Here is a 17680-nt window from a genome sequence, read left to right on the forward strand (position 1 = left end):
TCTGTGAGTCCATTTCTGTTTCGTGTGGCTCATTTGTGCCATATTTTAGATTCCACATATGAGTGTTATCATATGGTATTTGTCTTTCTCTTTCTGACTTGAAAGTAAAGTATTTCTTATATCCGTATCTATCCCAAGCAGGAAAACAGAAACTAGATCAAGATGACTATCTATTTCAGTAATTACGTGAGAGGATTTCTTTGTGGGAGTGTAGTGGGCATTGTTGATTACTTACCAGCATCCAATAGTCACCTCACCTTTCATACCATGTGACCCAGCAATTACATTCCTAGGCATATACCCGAGAGAGATGAAAACATATGTCCACATAGAAACTTGTTCACAAATGTTCATAGCAGCATTTTTCAGAATAGTGAAAAATGAGAAATAATCCAAATGTCCATTGACTGATAAACAGATAAATAACTATAAAAAGTACCCTGATTTTTACTGAAATATTTAGCCCTCTTCCATATCTCTGATATACTTTAGGGAACACTAACACTTCTTTGGTCTAAGTGTAATTCTCTCCTTGCTACAATGAATCATTCAGAAGCTCAAATTTAAGAGAGTCAAGGCATAGAATTTTCCAGATTAAGAGATCAACTCATTACAGAAGAGCTTGGCTGTTCTGGCAACTCACTTTTTCTCTTTTATTATGTCTCTATCCAGTGGTGTATCATGGGCAATGGTGGGAGTGGTCTTCCCTGGGTGCAAGCAATAAGAGGGCACATTGTAGAGACTTTATAGACAATAAAACCGACCAAAAGTTGATCTGCTTTTTTATGTTCTTTTATATGAAATTGTCTTTAGTCCATCTTCATTTTTTAAAATTTATTTATTTTTATTTTATTTATTTTTGGCTACATTGGGTCTTCGTTGCTGCGCGTGGGCTTTCTCTAGTTGCAGCGAGCGGGAGCTACTCTTCGTTGCGGTGCACAGGCTTCTCATTGCAGTGGCTTCTCTTTGTTGCGGAGCACGGGCACTAGGTGCGTGGGCTTCAGTAGTTGCAGCACGTGGGCTCAGTAGTTGTGGCCTGCGGCCTCAGTAGTTGTGGCTCATGGGCTCTAGAGTGCAGGCTCAGTAGTTGTGGCACACGGGCTTAGCTGCTCGGCGGCATGTGGGATCTTCCTGGATCAGGGCTCAAACCCATGTCCCCTGCATTGGCAGGCAGATTCTTAACCACTGCGCCACCAGGGAAGCCCCCATCTTCATTTTTTAATTGAAAGTTTTATTGATATCATTATAAATTCACATACAGTCATAAGAAATAATAGAGATAAATCTCCTGTATCCTTTTCCCAATTTCCCCCAATGGGAACATTTTCCAAACCTCTACTGCAATATCACAACTAGGATACTGACATTGATAAATCCACCCACCTTATTCAGATTTCCCCAATTTTACTTGTACTCGTTTGTGTGTATTTAGTTCTACCCAGTTTTATAATGTGTAAGTTTGTGTATCTACCACCAAAGCCAAGATACTGAACAGTTCCAATACCACAAGGATTCTTCATGTTGGCTTTTTATAACCACACCCCCCCTCCCTCCTGCCCCCTTCCTCCTTCCCCCTCCACTATCTCCAACCTCATTTTTTAAACTTTTGTTTTAAACATGTCATATAAATGGAATCATACAGTATTCTTTTACGATTGGCTTTTTCACTCAGCGTAATTCTCTGGAGATTCATACAACTTCTTGTGTGTGTGTGTTTTCTGAATAATAGTCCACGTATGTACCACAGTTTGTTAAACCATTCACCCACTGATGGTCAAAGTGGTTTCTAGTTTTTTGCTATTACTAATAACACTGCTATGAACATTTGTATACAGGTTTTTGTTCTGTTCTTTTATCACCCTATGCTGGTGATTCTAAGCCATCTACCAGACCATTCCCATCAACCAGCTCCCTGCCTAATACACCACTCTCTCTGCCACATTTGCTGCTGACACCATTCTCAACACTGCTGCTGGTGTCGCTGGTACTGGAAGTTTGGTCTGTCTTCCCTGGATCGGAGGGTGGTAGCGAGAGGAGAGGGCAGATGTGATGACAGTTCTGCTGATAAGAAAACTTGGATGAGTCCTTGACGAGACTTCTGCTTTTCTTTTCATCTGCCCCCGTTTTCTCCTATTGAATAATGCTCTCCTTATGTTCGGATTCAAAATTCAGAGAGAACTATCAATACTTTGCTTGGCTTAATGTATCCCAGCCACCTTATGGATTAAAAATCAATCCATGGATAAACCATCATTGGGTCAGGTGCTCATGCCTAGTGCAATATGTAGCCATTCCTGGGTAAAGAACATCTACTTCCCCAAACTATGGGGCAGGGTCATTTCATCTGTGGGCTGTGCAGTTTCATGTGTGTGTGTGTGTGTGTGTGAGTGATTTCTAAGAGGAGGCATTGAATGGACGACTGCCATGTCCAGTATGCATGGATGATTCTCTGGGTAGAATAGAGTCCATCTTAGCCACAAAAAAACCAAAAATCAGTAAATAACAAAACGTTAACCTTTTTATAATAACGTTCCTTAAACTAAGGTTGTAAAATGAACTCCAAGATAATAAGATATAAAATTATCTGTAAACTTGTGAAAAGTTAGGTGATATACATCAAAAAAGGAATACTTTAGTTTTGGAGAAGTTGATTTGTAGCCCTTCTTTCTTTCAATAAGGAGAGTACAGGTTTGGTTTACTGGTAAGGTCTCTGAGTCCAAGATAATGAAAACATAACATATAAAAGTGCTTTGTGTTCCATTGTTTATAACTGAGAACAACAAAAAGAAAAAAAGTTCTCAAATTATTAAGGTATAATTTTTTAAGTGGCTAGGAAACACCTCTTACTCTAATACAGGGGTTGTTAAACTATGACCAGCCTGCCACCTGTTTTTGTAAATAAAGTTTTATTGGAACACAGTCGTGCCCATTCATTTACATACTGTCTTGGACTGTTTTCAAACTACAACAGCATACTTGCGTAGTTGCAAAGGCCTATAATGGTCTCAGATATTTACTTTTTGGCCCTTTACAGAACAAGTTTGCTTTAATTTAATTATTCAGAGACCACTACTCTAATCCTGATCATTTTGGGTGGTATTCTATATGAGCATTAACCGTGAAAGCCTATGTTAGCTCATGCAGCTTAATCCAAATTCCTAGCCTACAAAATTACAGGTTAAGAAAAGGTCGGTACATGATACAATCTATTAATTTTCACGGAGATTTTCTCCATAAGGCATTATAGGGGTGAAAATAACAGAACTTTCATTAAGTAGTAATACTGCCTCATGTAAAACTCTGCCCTGAGAAACCCAGATTGAAATATCTCAAGTTAGAAGCGGGCATACATAAAAATATCTAAAAAGACACAGCATTCAGTAAAATAAAAAGGTTTATTTTAGCATGAAGAAAGTTGAATATACATTACTGGATAAGCCCAGGCATCAGATTCCCTGACCTGGTTAGGCAGAACTGCAAAGAAACTTCCCCATATAGGCTTCACCTTTAAAGCATCCCAGAGTGGGGATAGTTGCCCACGTTTCGTGTCCTATAGGGAAGATACATACCATCCCAGTGGTGCTGAGAGTGTCTGTACAAAGTTCCCGCTTCATCTCTGAGATCCTTAGAAACCATTTTGGGAAGAGATACTCTTTATGAAGCAGTTAGGGGCCATTTCTAATTAGGCCTGGATTGTCAATATATCCTACATATCCAAGGATGACATGGGGTGACATTGAGTGGGACCACAGTGAGAAATACGGGATTTGCAGTTAGACAAGGTGGGCTAGAATCTCCTGGACCACTGAGGTTAATGTATATTGATGGTGGCTATCTAAATCTTGTAAGGGCTGAATGCTTAAGATCCTTTTATAGGGAATTTAGTAAATATGCAAAGGTCAATTTTACTGAATTATTAGACATTGAAACTATAAGCCTCTTTAGCCACAAGTATAGCTCCACCTTCTAGATTATAAAACAAGTTCCCCTTGGGTAGATTGTAGCACATGGAGTGAAATTTTCAATTCATCTCTCAACCTTTGCTTTGGTGTCTGCTATAAAAAAGACCTAGTTCCTTTGCTACAAAAAAAATCACAGATTTTTCTCCCACTTTTAAAAAACTGTTATCAAGGATAGACAAGGTTTTTTACTCAAGCTTTAAAAATATAATCCACAGCATTGTAAGATTACCTTAAAAATGTGGTGATGACTGTAGGTGGTGAAAATGCTTTCAGTGACTCATAATTAGATAACACCTAACGTGGAAAGAAGAGCAAAAAAGTACTTTTTACCACAGAAAATGTAATGAGATGTTGCCATCATTTAGGGCTGTGTACTGGTACTTTACAAACATAAAATTATAGCTTTACAAAAATCCGAGTTAGTACTTACATCTGAATACGCTAATTTTACATACTTAAAGTCCTTAATGAAAAACAAACAAACAGCAACAACTCGATTGCAGGTTGACAAATAGGACAAAATTCCTTGCCAAAAAATAGTTATTAAAAGCTAATAAATATTACAGAATATATTTTATACTACTTTTTAAAATAACTTTTTGTTAAAAATAATAAAAGGCATAAAATAGGAGCTGTTATTTATGTTGTAATGGTGAACACTGGGTTCGGGTTGCTATTTTAATGGCACTTATTCTGTACAATGTATCTGTGTGGTCTGATATTCATTTCTCTTCCTCATTCCTGTTATTTAGAATTTCTTAAAGACAATGCCATTTCTTTACCTATTCAGTGAACATCCAGAAGCAAACGTACAGTGCAGGAAGATAATCTTTATTACATTTTAACTAGAAACAGAGCAGAGAGCAAGTTCACGAGGTATCTTTGATTATTATTCTTTTAAAATCAGGCTTCAATAACAATAATCAAAAGCGAGCCTTAACTGCACAGATGTATTTTGGTCACTATTATAATCTTCAAGGCACAAAAGCCAGCAGTGTAAACTAACATAAAGGTAATGACTGATAAATTTTGACGTGCCCAAAATGTAGATCACTGCATTAAACTCTATCCTTGTATTTTCTTCATCTTCTTCTTACACACTGAACAATTATTGTTACTCAGCAAAAATATCAAACATGCACATAGTATTCCTAGAAGAATACTATCTTAATATTGTCAACACTAAGCTTTTCTTTCCCCCCAGGATTCAACAAATCATGGTTCCACTCCCTATATGTATTAGTGTTAGTGGTAATATGCAAAATTGATTTTGTTTTCAAGGTTAAATAGCAAATTGACTTCGCATTTGGTGGCCAGCTGTGTACCCTAATTTTTCATCTTTTATTTTCTTAATAATTTATATTTCATAAGCCCTGAGATATTCAATAACCTGCTAATGTTTGTATACATTTAATTTACACTTTACTCCACTCAATTTGAACCTCACATAATAAGTATTTAAAATTATTTACAGATGATTGTAACTAAAGCAATGACAAAATTTACTACTTGTATATTATACTGCTAATAAGGCCTTTAACTAAGAGTTGCATATTTTATGCATTTTTTGCTTGTTAGGAGCAATTCTTAAAATTACATCTATAATTCTGTCAGCAATAAGTGCTTTTCTTTTGCTTACTTCTACCTGGATAACCAGATTCACTTTTTTCCTCTCTTGTAAAACAACTATTTTTTTTCCTTCCCAAACATAAATGTTAGTTGTCCAACTGAATAGGTACCAAAAGAAACTTAGAATTTGAACAGCATATTGATAACTATAATTAGCAGAGAAATAGCTCATAACATTCAGTAAATATTTGTTCCAAATGGAAGGAATGAAGTGTAAGGCAGCTGTTAGAGTCATATACTTTTCATCATACACTGTAACTAATCTTGTTTACCTAGGGAATTCAGGTTACCTGATTTAATTCGCCCTCAAATGTAAATAAGAATTTGAAATTTAAAAAACTGATTTAAGGGAATTCCCTGGCTGTCCCGTGGTTAGGACTCTGTGCTTTCACTGCCGAGGGCCCAGGTTCAACCCCTGGTTGGGGAACTAAGAACCCACAAGCTGCGTGGCACGGCCGAAAAAAAAAAAGAATGGAATTACTTTCCACTAAATCGTATGTACAACTAAGAAGGAGAAATAAAAAACTAAGAAGTGTTAACTAATTATTATCATTTTCTCCACATTTATCCTTGCAGTATTTTTGTTCATATATTTATCCCTGTTAACTTTTCTAGCTGAAAGAGAATTTAATTATCTGAATGGATTTCCCCATCTCCTTAGGTACATACTATTAGTGAAAAGCCGGTGTAAATATAAGATTGTATTTTCATGTCATGCCATATTTCTGTGTTTTTTGCTAATGTTGAGGTCTTCCTATTTAAATGATGCCGTATGGAATATGAGATAATCTGCCAACTTCCTATGAGATTGCTTGCTTGCACTATTCAGTTTTTGTTGATAGTTTTGAAGCATATTGCACACTTGTCATCTAGCACACGAATAAGTAACTGTTACTCTTTTTAGAAAGGATACAGTGACAAATTCTTGTTAATGGTTTCGGCCGAACATTTTTAGCCTGTTACAGGACAATAGCAATGGCAAAGACATTGACAATACAGTTCATGGTTCGGTTTTCCCATCTTACAGTACAGGTTCCTGAAAACACACAACAAAAGGACTTTGAAATACCAGCAAAACATCAGAATTACCAGGAAATATCTATCTATCTATCTATCTATATATACATTTTTCATAGGTTTTAATATCATATTTCCTGCAATCTGTTAAATCTTCACATTTCCTATTTGTCTGATGGCATACTTGTCACTAGGTACAAAGCAATTCTGTTGATAAAGTCTTGTGGGAATTTAATTAGAGATAAATAAGGATTCGATAACAAGTACACTATTTGACTTTGCTAGAAGTTGGATTTTGTTTCAATCAGCTTAAAGTCTCTTACCATCAGATGTGGTGTCCCAAAAACATGAGCTGGCTGTGTGAAAGCCATATGCACTCCTCTGGACCACCGCACAGGTCACTACAAATAAAGTTGCACAGTGAGAACGCTTACAAACAAAGGAAAACATATCTAAGTGTTTGAGTTCGGAGCTCTAAAAGCTATAAAAATAACAGACAACAAAGCATTCAGCGAATGGATTGAAAAAAATAAGTCTCTCATCTTGATTATTTACCAGCACGATTCTGACCCCACTGGGTCCAGTCTGTTTGCTGCCCAGTGCCATAACCAATGGTGACTGTACTGCAGGAAAAATCTGGGCGAAATTATGTGCCTTGTCCCATGGGCATAATTCAGACACAGAAACAAAGAAAATGTTCCACTTTACAAGTATTGTGTGGCACTTCACAGTCCTACACGTAAGGAGGCATGGCACTAATGAAAGGAAGACAGTAGGGCTGAGGGAATTTCACTGAAGATAACCGATGCAAATGTAAAAGACGATGCTATCAAGACAAGTAGATGGTTGGCGGGAGCTCAAACTGCTTCTGAGTTGTGAAAGATCCCCATCTTTTAGGTATTATCACAGATTATTTTTGTGATGGATAAGTCAGAAGTCCTTCACCCCCTATTAGTATCCAACTTGAGTGTCTATGATTCATTTACATTCTGTAAATTCAGAGGAAAACCACAGGAACAAAGGTGAGTAAACTAGTGAGGAAGGACACCGATACTTACCAATATACTTATAAGCTTTTCCCAACTTAACCAGATGTGCTAAGGATTGCTCCACTATGCTTGCGGTCCATTGGTTGATGTTGTTATGATTATAATCTTCACCTCCCAAGACCCCATCTATACACTAAAAGGGCAGAGGACAATTAAACAAAGTATACACATATCGCAGCAAAAAATTTATTCAAAACATAAAATACACTTATAACCTAATAAAACATCTTACAAGATATGCATCTGTTAAATATTTATTATGCGTCATCTCTAACTGTTGTAGAATTTTCAAAGCATTTCCGCATGCATTATCTCACTCTATGAGATATCACAGGCCATATAAAGATAAATGTGACATGGCCTCTACTGTAAAGAACTTAACAGTCTAGCAGAGAAACTAATAAAAGAACTCTATAATACAAGGAAGACTAATCAAGGGTGGTAAGTCATGTCATAAAAGGATTATGGGGGGGGTGGAGATTTTAAAAGGGTGATATCAATTGGTTAAAGAATGGCTTTGAAACAGCTGGGATTTGAACTAGGTTTCAGATGCTAGAAATAAAGGATGAGACCAATTTAAAAATCTATTTCTCATGTACAATAATTATATCCTATTTCATATTATGTAACTGCTTAGCTATCAAACAACAAGCACACCTGCCACTAAAAGTAAATCATCAACAAACGCTAGTTTTTAGGCGCTCTAGAAAGAGAAAGTTAATTTTCCACGGTGTTTACTTGCATCCACTTCTGATACTTGATTAAGAGCACTGGTTTAGTATCACAGTCTTAGGTTTTAAGGTCACCTCGGCCACCCCTGTGTGACCTTTTGCAAGTGACTTAATCTCTTGAAACCCCTATTTTCCTAATCTTTAAAGCAGGGATAACAGCGTCATCTTATCAAGCTGCTGTGAGGATGGGGTGAGATAAGGAAAGCTGTGTGCTCAAACACAGTGACTGCCACAGAGCAAACACATAAGTAATGACGGATATTATTACATCATTATTGCTGCTGTTATTTTATTTTTTCCAGTTTTATTGAGATATAATTGACATACATTGTGTCAGTTTAAGGTGTACAATGTGATGATCTGACACACGTTATATTGTGAAATGATTGCCACAATAAGGTTAGTTAACACATTCACTTCCTCACATACTTACCTTTTGTTTGTGTGTGTGTGTGCGTGTGTGTGTGTGTACTGAGAACATTTAAGATCTACTTTCAGCAACCTTCAAGTATACAATACAGTACTGTTAACCATAATTACCATGGTGTATATTAGATCCTCAGAACTTATTCATCTTACAACTAGAAGTTTGTACCCTTTGACCAACATTTTCCCCACCCCATGGCAACCACCGTTCTACTCTGTTTCTATGAGTTTGGAGTTTTTTAGATTCCACATAGTAGTGCGATCATACAGTATTTGTCTTTCTCTGACTTATTTTGCTGCTATTATTTTTTTATTCAAGTGATAGAGCCGGGAGAATAAAGCACTCGTTCAATTCATTTATAGAATCCAGCTTAATAAGACAGACACACACACGCGTGCACACACACATGCACATGTGCAGCTTTCATTTGCTACAACTGGACTATAGTAGAGGCACTAATTAATATGGAATCTTAAGCTGGATAGTATAAACTCTTCACTAATCGTAAAACGCAAAAAAGAGAAATTAAATTTAGAGGGGTTGAAGAAAGTAACAATGTGGCTCAAATTATTCTCCTAGAATGTAACATGAAGAGTTAGGAGGGTCAGTGGCCCAAGGGTCACGGGGACAAAGATTTAATCCTGACTTTACTATTCCCAAGCTGACGGCCTTTGGGAAACCTCTTCCTCTCCCTAGACTGCTGTACCTTAATGGGAAACTACGAGCCCTTGTTTACTTTCAGGTTATCTAATAGGACCGCTTCAAGTTCTGCTCCAAACAACAGAAATATCAGGGGCCTGTGGATGCCACTGTAAATAGCCCTGCTAATTACTATTAATTAACATTTAGCCTTCTTCATTACCACTTAACCAGGAGGCCCACTAGATAATGAGGTCCTTAACCTGCTCTGTATTCCCAGGGACAAACTCAGAACTCGGGCACATAGCAGGCACTCAGTACACGTTTGTTGTTGAAGTAATACTGGCTTTGATATACTCTCTGGGCATCCTGAATCAAATATACTTTAGATTAAGCTCCAAGTTAATTCCATTTGTAACTCACTTTTTATATGAAAATTTGTTCGTGGGCAAATTCTATTACTGACAATAAATAAAACATATGCATATCACCAATAAGTGAGTGGCTCTAAGACTTCAGCAGGAAAAATATATTAGCATAGGGGCTCAGAGGAAGGACTCTAAGAAAATAAGGAGATCAGCAAAAGATAAGAAGAACAGAAATGCCTGCTGAAACTGTATAATCATCTGGGAAGTGCTGACATGTTTTCAAATAGCTCTCGCTCTCTCTCTCCCTCTCCCTCTCACCTTCCGAATGCCTCAATGGCAAAGACAGTTGGCTCATGGGAAGAGAGCGGGAGGGAAGAGGATACACAGGTACCTGAAAGCCAGCTGTGGCAAACCTGAGATGTCTTTCGAGTCTCATATTTTATATGAAAATTTCAAATGAAGCTTGCTTTTGACTCCATAATGTATCAGTTTGTTTTCATTTGAAAATGGTGTTAAATTATTTATATTACTTAACTCCCTCTTGCAAGTATGGAAGTAGAATTGATGCTCTAAAATGCACCCAGTGGGGACCTCCCTGGTGGTCCAGCGGTTGAGAATCCATCTTGCAATGCAGGGGACACCGGTTCGATCCCTGGTCGGGGAACTAAGATCCCACATGCCGCGGGGCAACTAAGCCCGCGCGCCGCAATGAAAGATCCTACATGCCGCAACTAAGACCCGACGCAGCCTAAATAAATAAATAAATTTTTTTAAATAAAAAAAATGCACCCAGTGGCTTCTAGGACCTCCTAGCCACCACTCAATATGTGTATCTCATTTTAAGAAGCATGGTTCTTTTAACTGAACAAACCATCAAAGTAACCCATGCACGTGGGTTTAAAAATCCAACAGAACAGAAGAGCTTACAATGAAAAATAAGAATCCCCTCCCCACCCTTTCCCATCCCCAGCCCCCTTCCACAGAAGAAACACTTTTAGGGTACAACTGTTTTTTTGTCTCTTAAGGGTCACTCACATATCTCTAAATAATGTTTATATTGCTATTTCTTGATTGATGAATTATAGACAACATCCCTAGAGCTCCTGCTATGACAGATGAAAATTTAGTTCCCTAGGACCACCTGCCACCTCCTGCCCCCCCTCCCCACGTCCCTCAATATAATGAATTTGCTATTTTTACTTCAATATATTTACACTATTAGGAGCATGTTTCTTTTCTACTCTGGATGTTTCCTTCCACGCAGAGGATTTTTTCCTTATCATCCCTGGCCTCTCGTCCCACCTGTTATTATTCCTCCCCATGGAGGTGGAGTGAGTTACTGGTTGGTACCCTTCTCATCTGGGAGAGCCAATCTCCCAAATGCCTTGGATTGGGTATTTAGTTTCTCCTTCCCTCTTCACCCAGACCAACGAAAGGCACCAGCCTGGTTAAGTGTTTCTCTCTACTGACTCTAACTTTCCCTTGGATGCCTCTTCCAAGGTCTGAACCGAACAGGTAGGGAGTTAGCAAAACAAGCTCCAATCTCCAACTCAGTTTTTATCAATAATAAAGGTGATATTTGGTTCTCTTTCTACTAACTCTTTGGTCTTTTCATATGGTTCATAATGTGGGTAAAGAAGAAGGTACTATTTAAAAGATTCCTCCAATACCCCAGCATCCTTTGCTTCATGTTCCATCCACCAAGGACAGTCTCTCTTGACTTTCCACTTTGAGGCTGTTATCACTCCTGCCCTCCCATGACCTCCATCCCTTCTTCCACCCCCCCATTGCCCTCATTTGTGCTTTTGCATTGTCAAGGTATTGAAAACATTTGCATTTTGTTTTGGTAATGATATATTCCTGGCTACAAAGTTCTAATACATGATTTTGAACTATTAAAATATGGCGGGATTTTCAGGTGCCTATCCAGCTCTCTCAGACCTCAGGTTGATCCTAGTTTTACGAGGCCAGCCCTGGGTGAGTTCCGGGTGAGCTCATGCCCTAAGCATTCAGGCAGGTAAGGCATGGTCTCAGGACTGAGACGGTGCTCAGTGCCCAGAGGGCAAGCCAATCCAGCCAAGCCTAAAGGGAGTTGGGGCCTGCTGCTAGGACACAGGCTGCAACAGTCATGCCCGCAACACAAGCCTGCCTTCCGGGCCAGCTTATTTTTTTCTAGGATTTGGCACAGTTAAAAATGACTCAGGACTATTAAAAGTGTTCATAAATACCTTACCCACAGTTAGTCTGTATGTGATACCACTAGAATAATTAAAGTTCCTCTGCCAACATTGAGTCCCAAAGAGAACTTCTTGTCTATTTGCCTAACATGAGGACCAGATATCATATTTCAAATATTTTTCTGAAGATTTTGATGTACCGTCGTATCAGTGTCTAAAAGATATTAAAAGATATTAAGTGATTACTTTTCCAATCTTTGTGTGTGTGTGCGCGCGGCCATGCCATGCAGCATGCAGGATCTTAGTTCCCCGACCAAGGATCGAACCTGTGCCCCCTGCACTGGGAGTGCAGAGTCTTAACCACTGGAAGTCCCTAATTTTCCAGTTATATTGGGCTAAAAAAAAGCATACAATAACCAAAGCAGATATTTCTTGGGTCTTTTATTTACTTGATATATATATATATATATATATATATACACACACACACACATATATATATGTATGTATATACTATAATTATATGTTTATTATACTATTACATATAATTTACCTATATACTTTTAGGGCATTAACATTCAAAATAATATTTGGCCCCACTGGAATAAAAGTTCTTTTATTCAAAAGACAGAGAATCAGTTTTAGAAAACAGCAAACCAGTTTTCTAGATCAATATTTAAACATCCCTTTCAGGGTAAGCCCCAAGATGCCTGACAGCATACAACACAACAAACATAGAAGCACCCCTACGAAGAATTAGTGAACAAATATGAAAAATCTTGCTTTAATACTAAGGTTTCTAACTTTGTGCTGAAAGTCAAAACACAGCTTTTTAAAATGTCAACCAATGCATCAATCTTCAAGATGAACAAGATATGTAACTCACCTCTTTAACGATATTGTGGGCTTCATCAGCACTGAAGCCGACCTAAAGATGGAAAACAAAAACTAAAGTTGTTTTCAACACAGACTTCCTTTTCCTGGTAGCTATGATGCTAGGCTGGCCTAGACAGGTTTTAGAGACAGGAGACCACAGTGAAAAGGGGCATTAAGCCTACTGAGGCTACTAATCCCACCTTGATCATCTTTAAAATCGCAAAATGCTTTCCCCACCTACCTCCATGGAGATTTTGATTGATTAGTTCTGAGGCAGGGCCTGGAACTATGTTTTTTTAAAAAGTGCTTTACTCATATAACACTACTATATATAAAACAGATAATCAACAAGGACCTACTGTATAGCACAGGGAATTCTACTCAATACTCTGTAATAACCTATATGGGACAAGAATCTGAAAAAGAATAGATATGTGTATATGTATAACTGAATCACTTTGCTGTACACTTGAAACTACCACAACACTGTAAATCAACTATACTCCAATATAAAATAAAAAAAATTTTAAATAGATATGGACAGCACAAGAAAAAAAAAGTGCTTTACTGGTGATTCTGATGAACACCAGAGATTGAGGATCATTGGATTGCAAAGCTCAGGAAATAGGAGGTGGGTATAAGGATGTGTTATCAGTACACAGGAAATAGTTGCAGCTAAGTGAGAATGAGGGGGAGTGAGAAAAGAATGCTGAATAGATAAGTTTCAGTTTTGTTTTTAACTTATGCTTGGGAAAAATGTGGCTTTCCTGAGTTAAAGGTTATGAAAATACTTGATCATTCCAAATTAATGTCACTTTATAACATAAATAATATGTTAGACCTATAATCTATATAGACCTATAATATAACAGGTCTGGCAACTTAGTCTTTCCTGTGGAGTGGCTTGATACAATCTTGAGTTAAAAGCAACCATTAATGACAAGGAAATGTCCTAGAGTCAAGAACTAGGCTATGTGATAAGATTGCAATCTAAACCAAAACACTTCAGGTAGTACATGATTTGTTTCCATAGAGATGTTTTTAGGTGCTGTATGACATCAGCATGTTTGTAAATCCCACTATACAACAAAACAGTTCAAAAACCAAGTAAATTCTGAAAATAAGTATCATCTTGAGTACAGATTTAAAATATTTTCAACTCATTTAATTACACCAGATAATTCCCCAACAACAAAGGAATAAAAATACCCTAAATAATCAGAAATATCATGAAAACAGGTGTCACAATTGCCCCTATTAAAATGGTCATTTTACCTTCAAATAAGGTCCTTATCTATTTTCAAAAGTGGTCTACAAATTAAATGGGATGTCCATTCCACTTCAATTTGGAAGGTCACCCGATAATCAGGTTGTACTGGGTGGCCATGGTAACACATGTAATTTTATTTCTTTTTAAATATAGGTATTCAGGGGGTACTGCAGTACAGAACCTCTTAGGAGTCAGCAGACTAGTGCTTCTTGAGGGTGAAATTGCTTGTGCTTCAATTTCTGAAATAAGAATACTTTACCACTAACCTTGAAGTGTGTATGCCACCTGAAGCACAGAAGTAATGAATTTAAATGTGGTCTTAGCTTCTGCAGAAGCCCACATCCTAAAGATGAATGGTCCAGAAGCCCCTTTCAGGGATCTAATGATACACCATTTTATGCTGCACCTCCACCACGTGCCTGCCTACTTTTATTTCACCGCACCATTCACCTGTGGCTACCAGTGGACAGAAGATGTCTTTGTTTATACTGCCCTGTCACAGGTTATCCTGGGATCCAACAGGCCTCATCCTCATCGTGGTTAAAGTGAAGCCAGAGTTGTAGTTGTGTAGTCAGAGGTCTGGGTTCAAATGGAGCATCTGTCATTTCTGGCAGTTCTAACTTTGGGCAAGTCACTTATCCGCCATGAAAGTCAGGGTCCCCCATCAGTAACAGGAAGATGACAGATGACATCACGGGATTCTGGTGAGGTTTCGGGAAGCCTGAGTCAGTAAGCAAGGGCTCCTAATCCATAAGGCGCCTCCTTCCAAACCACCCAGACGAGAGTGCCCGGGAGCGGGAGCGGCTCTGCCACCAGAGCCTCGCTTGGCGGGGATGCGGCACCTGCTTTGGGGACACCAAGGGGCGGAGGAAGCAGCCGGGAAGACCGATTCCCGCGGCCCGCCCTGCAGACGGGCGGCTCCCTCCACCCCATCCCTACCCCACGCACCCCGAGTCAGGCCTTCCACACCTCGGCCGCGACCCCACTGCCAGCCCCCTGTGCTCCCAGCAGCCCCTGCCACCCCGACTCTCAGCCCACCCTCAGGGCCTCGGGGTGGGGGGCCGAGGATGGGCGGGGCGGATCCCGGGCCCCGAGGAGAGGACCCGGGCTCGGAGGACGCCGCACCCCAACTCTCGGGGCCGCCGGGTGCCGGTAGACCACCCGGCCAAGACTAAGCGCCGAGGCGGACGGGGGTCGCTCGCGGGCGGTGAAGGGGCGGTACCTCGTCGCAGGGGCGATGGTACTCCTCCATGGTGGCGCCAGCTCTCCTCGGGGGTGAGGGATGGGCAAGTCTAGCTACGCGGCCGCGTACTGGCCCCGGGGAGGCCCCGCCCCCCGGTTATGGCCCGGGGCGTTCCCCACGCAGTCCCCGCCTTTGCGTCACAGCGTTACCACCTTCCTGCCTCCCCCCCCCCACTCCCATCCCACCCTCCCCCAGGATTCCTGCGACTGGAAGTGTCTCTCTGTTACCTCCAACCTTTCTGGAAACCAGGGTTGCGTGTTAGAGAGCTGGGATTTGTGCCGGTGTGGGTCAGATGGGGTGACCTAGTGTCAGTCCGCCTAAACTCTGCAGTATTGATGAGTGCCTACTGCCATGGTTATTTGCACATATTCGTGCATCATCCAGCAAATAAGTGTAGTGAATGCAAGTGTAGTGAACAAGCTGCTTTGATTTGTCTTCTTACTAGCTATGTCACTTGGAAAAGTTAACCTCCCACAGCCTCAGTTTTCTCGTATGAAAACAAAATTACACCTATTTCATGGCTGGTTGTGAGGATCAAATGAGATGCTGTAAGCACTACGACTCCTGGAGCAGATGCTCTTACACGCCTCCTCCTCCATGACTATGTAAAAAAACCCCAAAAACCAAAAAACTTTAATTTGTAGGAGAGAAGCTACAAATATACTAAATCAAATTATAAATATTAGCAGAACAATGGTTACCTTTATTTTAAAATTATAGAGTTTCAGATAATCCTAAGGATTTTCTCATTTAAACCCGTGAGAACTCAGCAGGTTTGGTTCTGTTACCATCATCCCATCTTTCAAGATGAAACTGAGGTACAGAGAGTTTAAGTAATTTGCCAAAGGTCATATATCCAGTAAGTAGTAGAAGAAGGATTTAAACTTGACGAGGCTGATAGCAGCACCCAAGTTCTTAATCACTGTATTAGCTTCGTATTGCTGCTGTAACAAATTATCATAAATTTAGTGGCTTAAAGCAGCACAAATTTATTGTTTTACGGTACTAGAGGTCAGAAATCTAAAATGAGTCTGCAGGACTACGTTCCCTTTGGAGGCTCGAGAAGAGAATCCATTTCCTTGCCTTTTCCAGCTTCTAGAAGCTGCCTACCTTTCAACGGCACAAGTGTCAAACAATTTGGGGACCATGCTTTAAAACCACGATAGCTTTATTAGTTAGCATCCTGGTTGCAAGTAACAGAAGATTCAAGTACGATGAGCTGAAATACTAAGGACATTTGTTTTCTGGCATAGCCAGAAATACAGAGGTAGAGGTGTTCCACGTTCAGTTGCTCAACAACTTTTTGGAGTCTCTGTGCTTTCCATCTTTCCATTCTACTATCCTCAGCATATCAGCAATATTTAGTCATGGCCACACGTGGCTGCAGCAGTTCTGGTATCACAAGGAATGAAGGTATCGCATCCAATGAAAAAAATGGACATTGACTTGGGTTGATCAATTTATTTTAGGAAGGCAAATCTTTCCTTGAAGTCCCATGGAGTCTTCTCCTGAGGTCCCTCCCATTTGCCAACATTCAGTCATGTGATTCCTCCCTTGGCAAAACCTATGGGAAAACACATGTTTGATATTTTCATCTTCTATGGTGAAAAGTGAGTGCTACTGGAAAGGAAAAAGGGATGTGAAATAATTGTTGGTAGGAAAGTCCTTACCAACTATTTTCATGCTGTGGTCCATATATAAAAGATAGTAATATTTGTGTGATACATTGGAGTGAACTAGAGGGGCTTTGGGGTATTTTTATGGTGTTTGATTAAAAAATATTTTCTTTAAGTTATATAATTGTAAGGAAAAAATAAAAAAAGGTGTTAAAAATTTAATTTGTAAAAACTTCCAAATGAAATCTTTCAAATCTTTTAATGAGACCCTCAATCTTGCTTTCATGAATAATATTTTATATCTGGATTTATGCTTAAAATAGCTATATGCAATTTCTGTTTGAGAGATTTTAATAATTATTTTTCCTCCAAATCTTAATAGAGTCTATTGTTGAGAAGTGTTCTTCATAGAAGTAACTGATAAAACATTTAGACCCATTTTATAAACCACTCAAATTATATTTAAAGGCTTCTGTAATGGTGGTCTAAGTAATTAGAACTAACCCTTTCACTGCCAATTAGGAAGGCTGTGCAAAATATAATAAGCATTTGCTCAAAGGAATTGGAGTTTTAATAATATGGGGAAGAATTATGCATCTAAGACCTGGAGAAGCATGCAACCTAGAAGCAAGAGCAGAGCATTTGGGACAAATATTTTCCCCCGGTGGGGATAGAA

At 39.2% G+C, this 17680-nt stretch overlaps 1 protein-coding gene across 1 annotated transcript; it reads right to left on the reverse strand.

Annotated features, from left to right (window-relative positions):
- Window positions 1-5651: 5651 nt before the first annotated feature.
- Window positions 5652-15476, reverse strand: DYNLT3 (dynein light chain Tctex-type 3). Its single transcript, XM_036840756.1, has 5 exons — window positions 15368-15476; window positions 12886-12927; window positions 7667-7790; window positions 6932-7009; window positions 5652-6627 (listed from the first exon to the last, which is right to left on the reverse strand). The coding sequence occupies exons 1-5, from the start codon at window positions 15395-15397 to the stop codon at window positions 6551-6553; spliced, it is 351 nt and encodes a 116-aa protein (XP_036696651.1). The 5' UTR covers window positions 15398-15476; the 3' UTR covers window positions 5652-6550.
- Between the last annotated feature and the right edge of the window lie 2204 nt (window positions 15477-17680).

The sequence above is a fragment of the Balaenoptera musculus genome, chromosome X (genome assembly GCF_009873245.2).
Source record: "Balaenoptera musculus isolate JJ_BM4_2016_0621 chromosome X, mBalMus1.pri.v3, whole genome shotgun sequence".
Taxonomy (NCBI): domain Eukaryota; kingdom Metazoa; phylum Chordata; class Mammalia; order Artiodactyla; family Balaenopteridae; genus Balaenoptera; species Balaenoptera musculus.

Bases quoted from the DNA above. Each gene is read 5' to 3' on its own strand.
- DYNLT3 (XM_036840756.1), bottom strand. From the start codon at position 15,397: ATGGAGGAGTACCATCGCCCCTGCGACGAG. The intron at 7,010-7,666 runs GTAAGTATCGGT...CTTTATTTGTAG, and splicing joins AAAAGCTTATAAGTATATTG to TGACCTGTGCGGTGGTCCAG. The intron at 6,628-6,931 runs GTAAGAGACTTT...GTGTGTTTTCAG, and splicing joins TTGGGACACCACATCTGATG to GAACCTGTACTGTAAGATGG.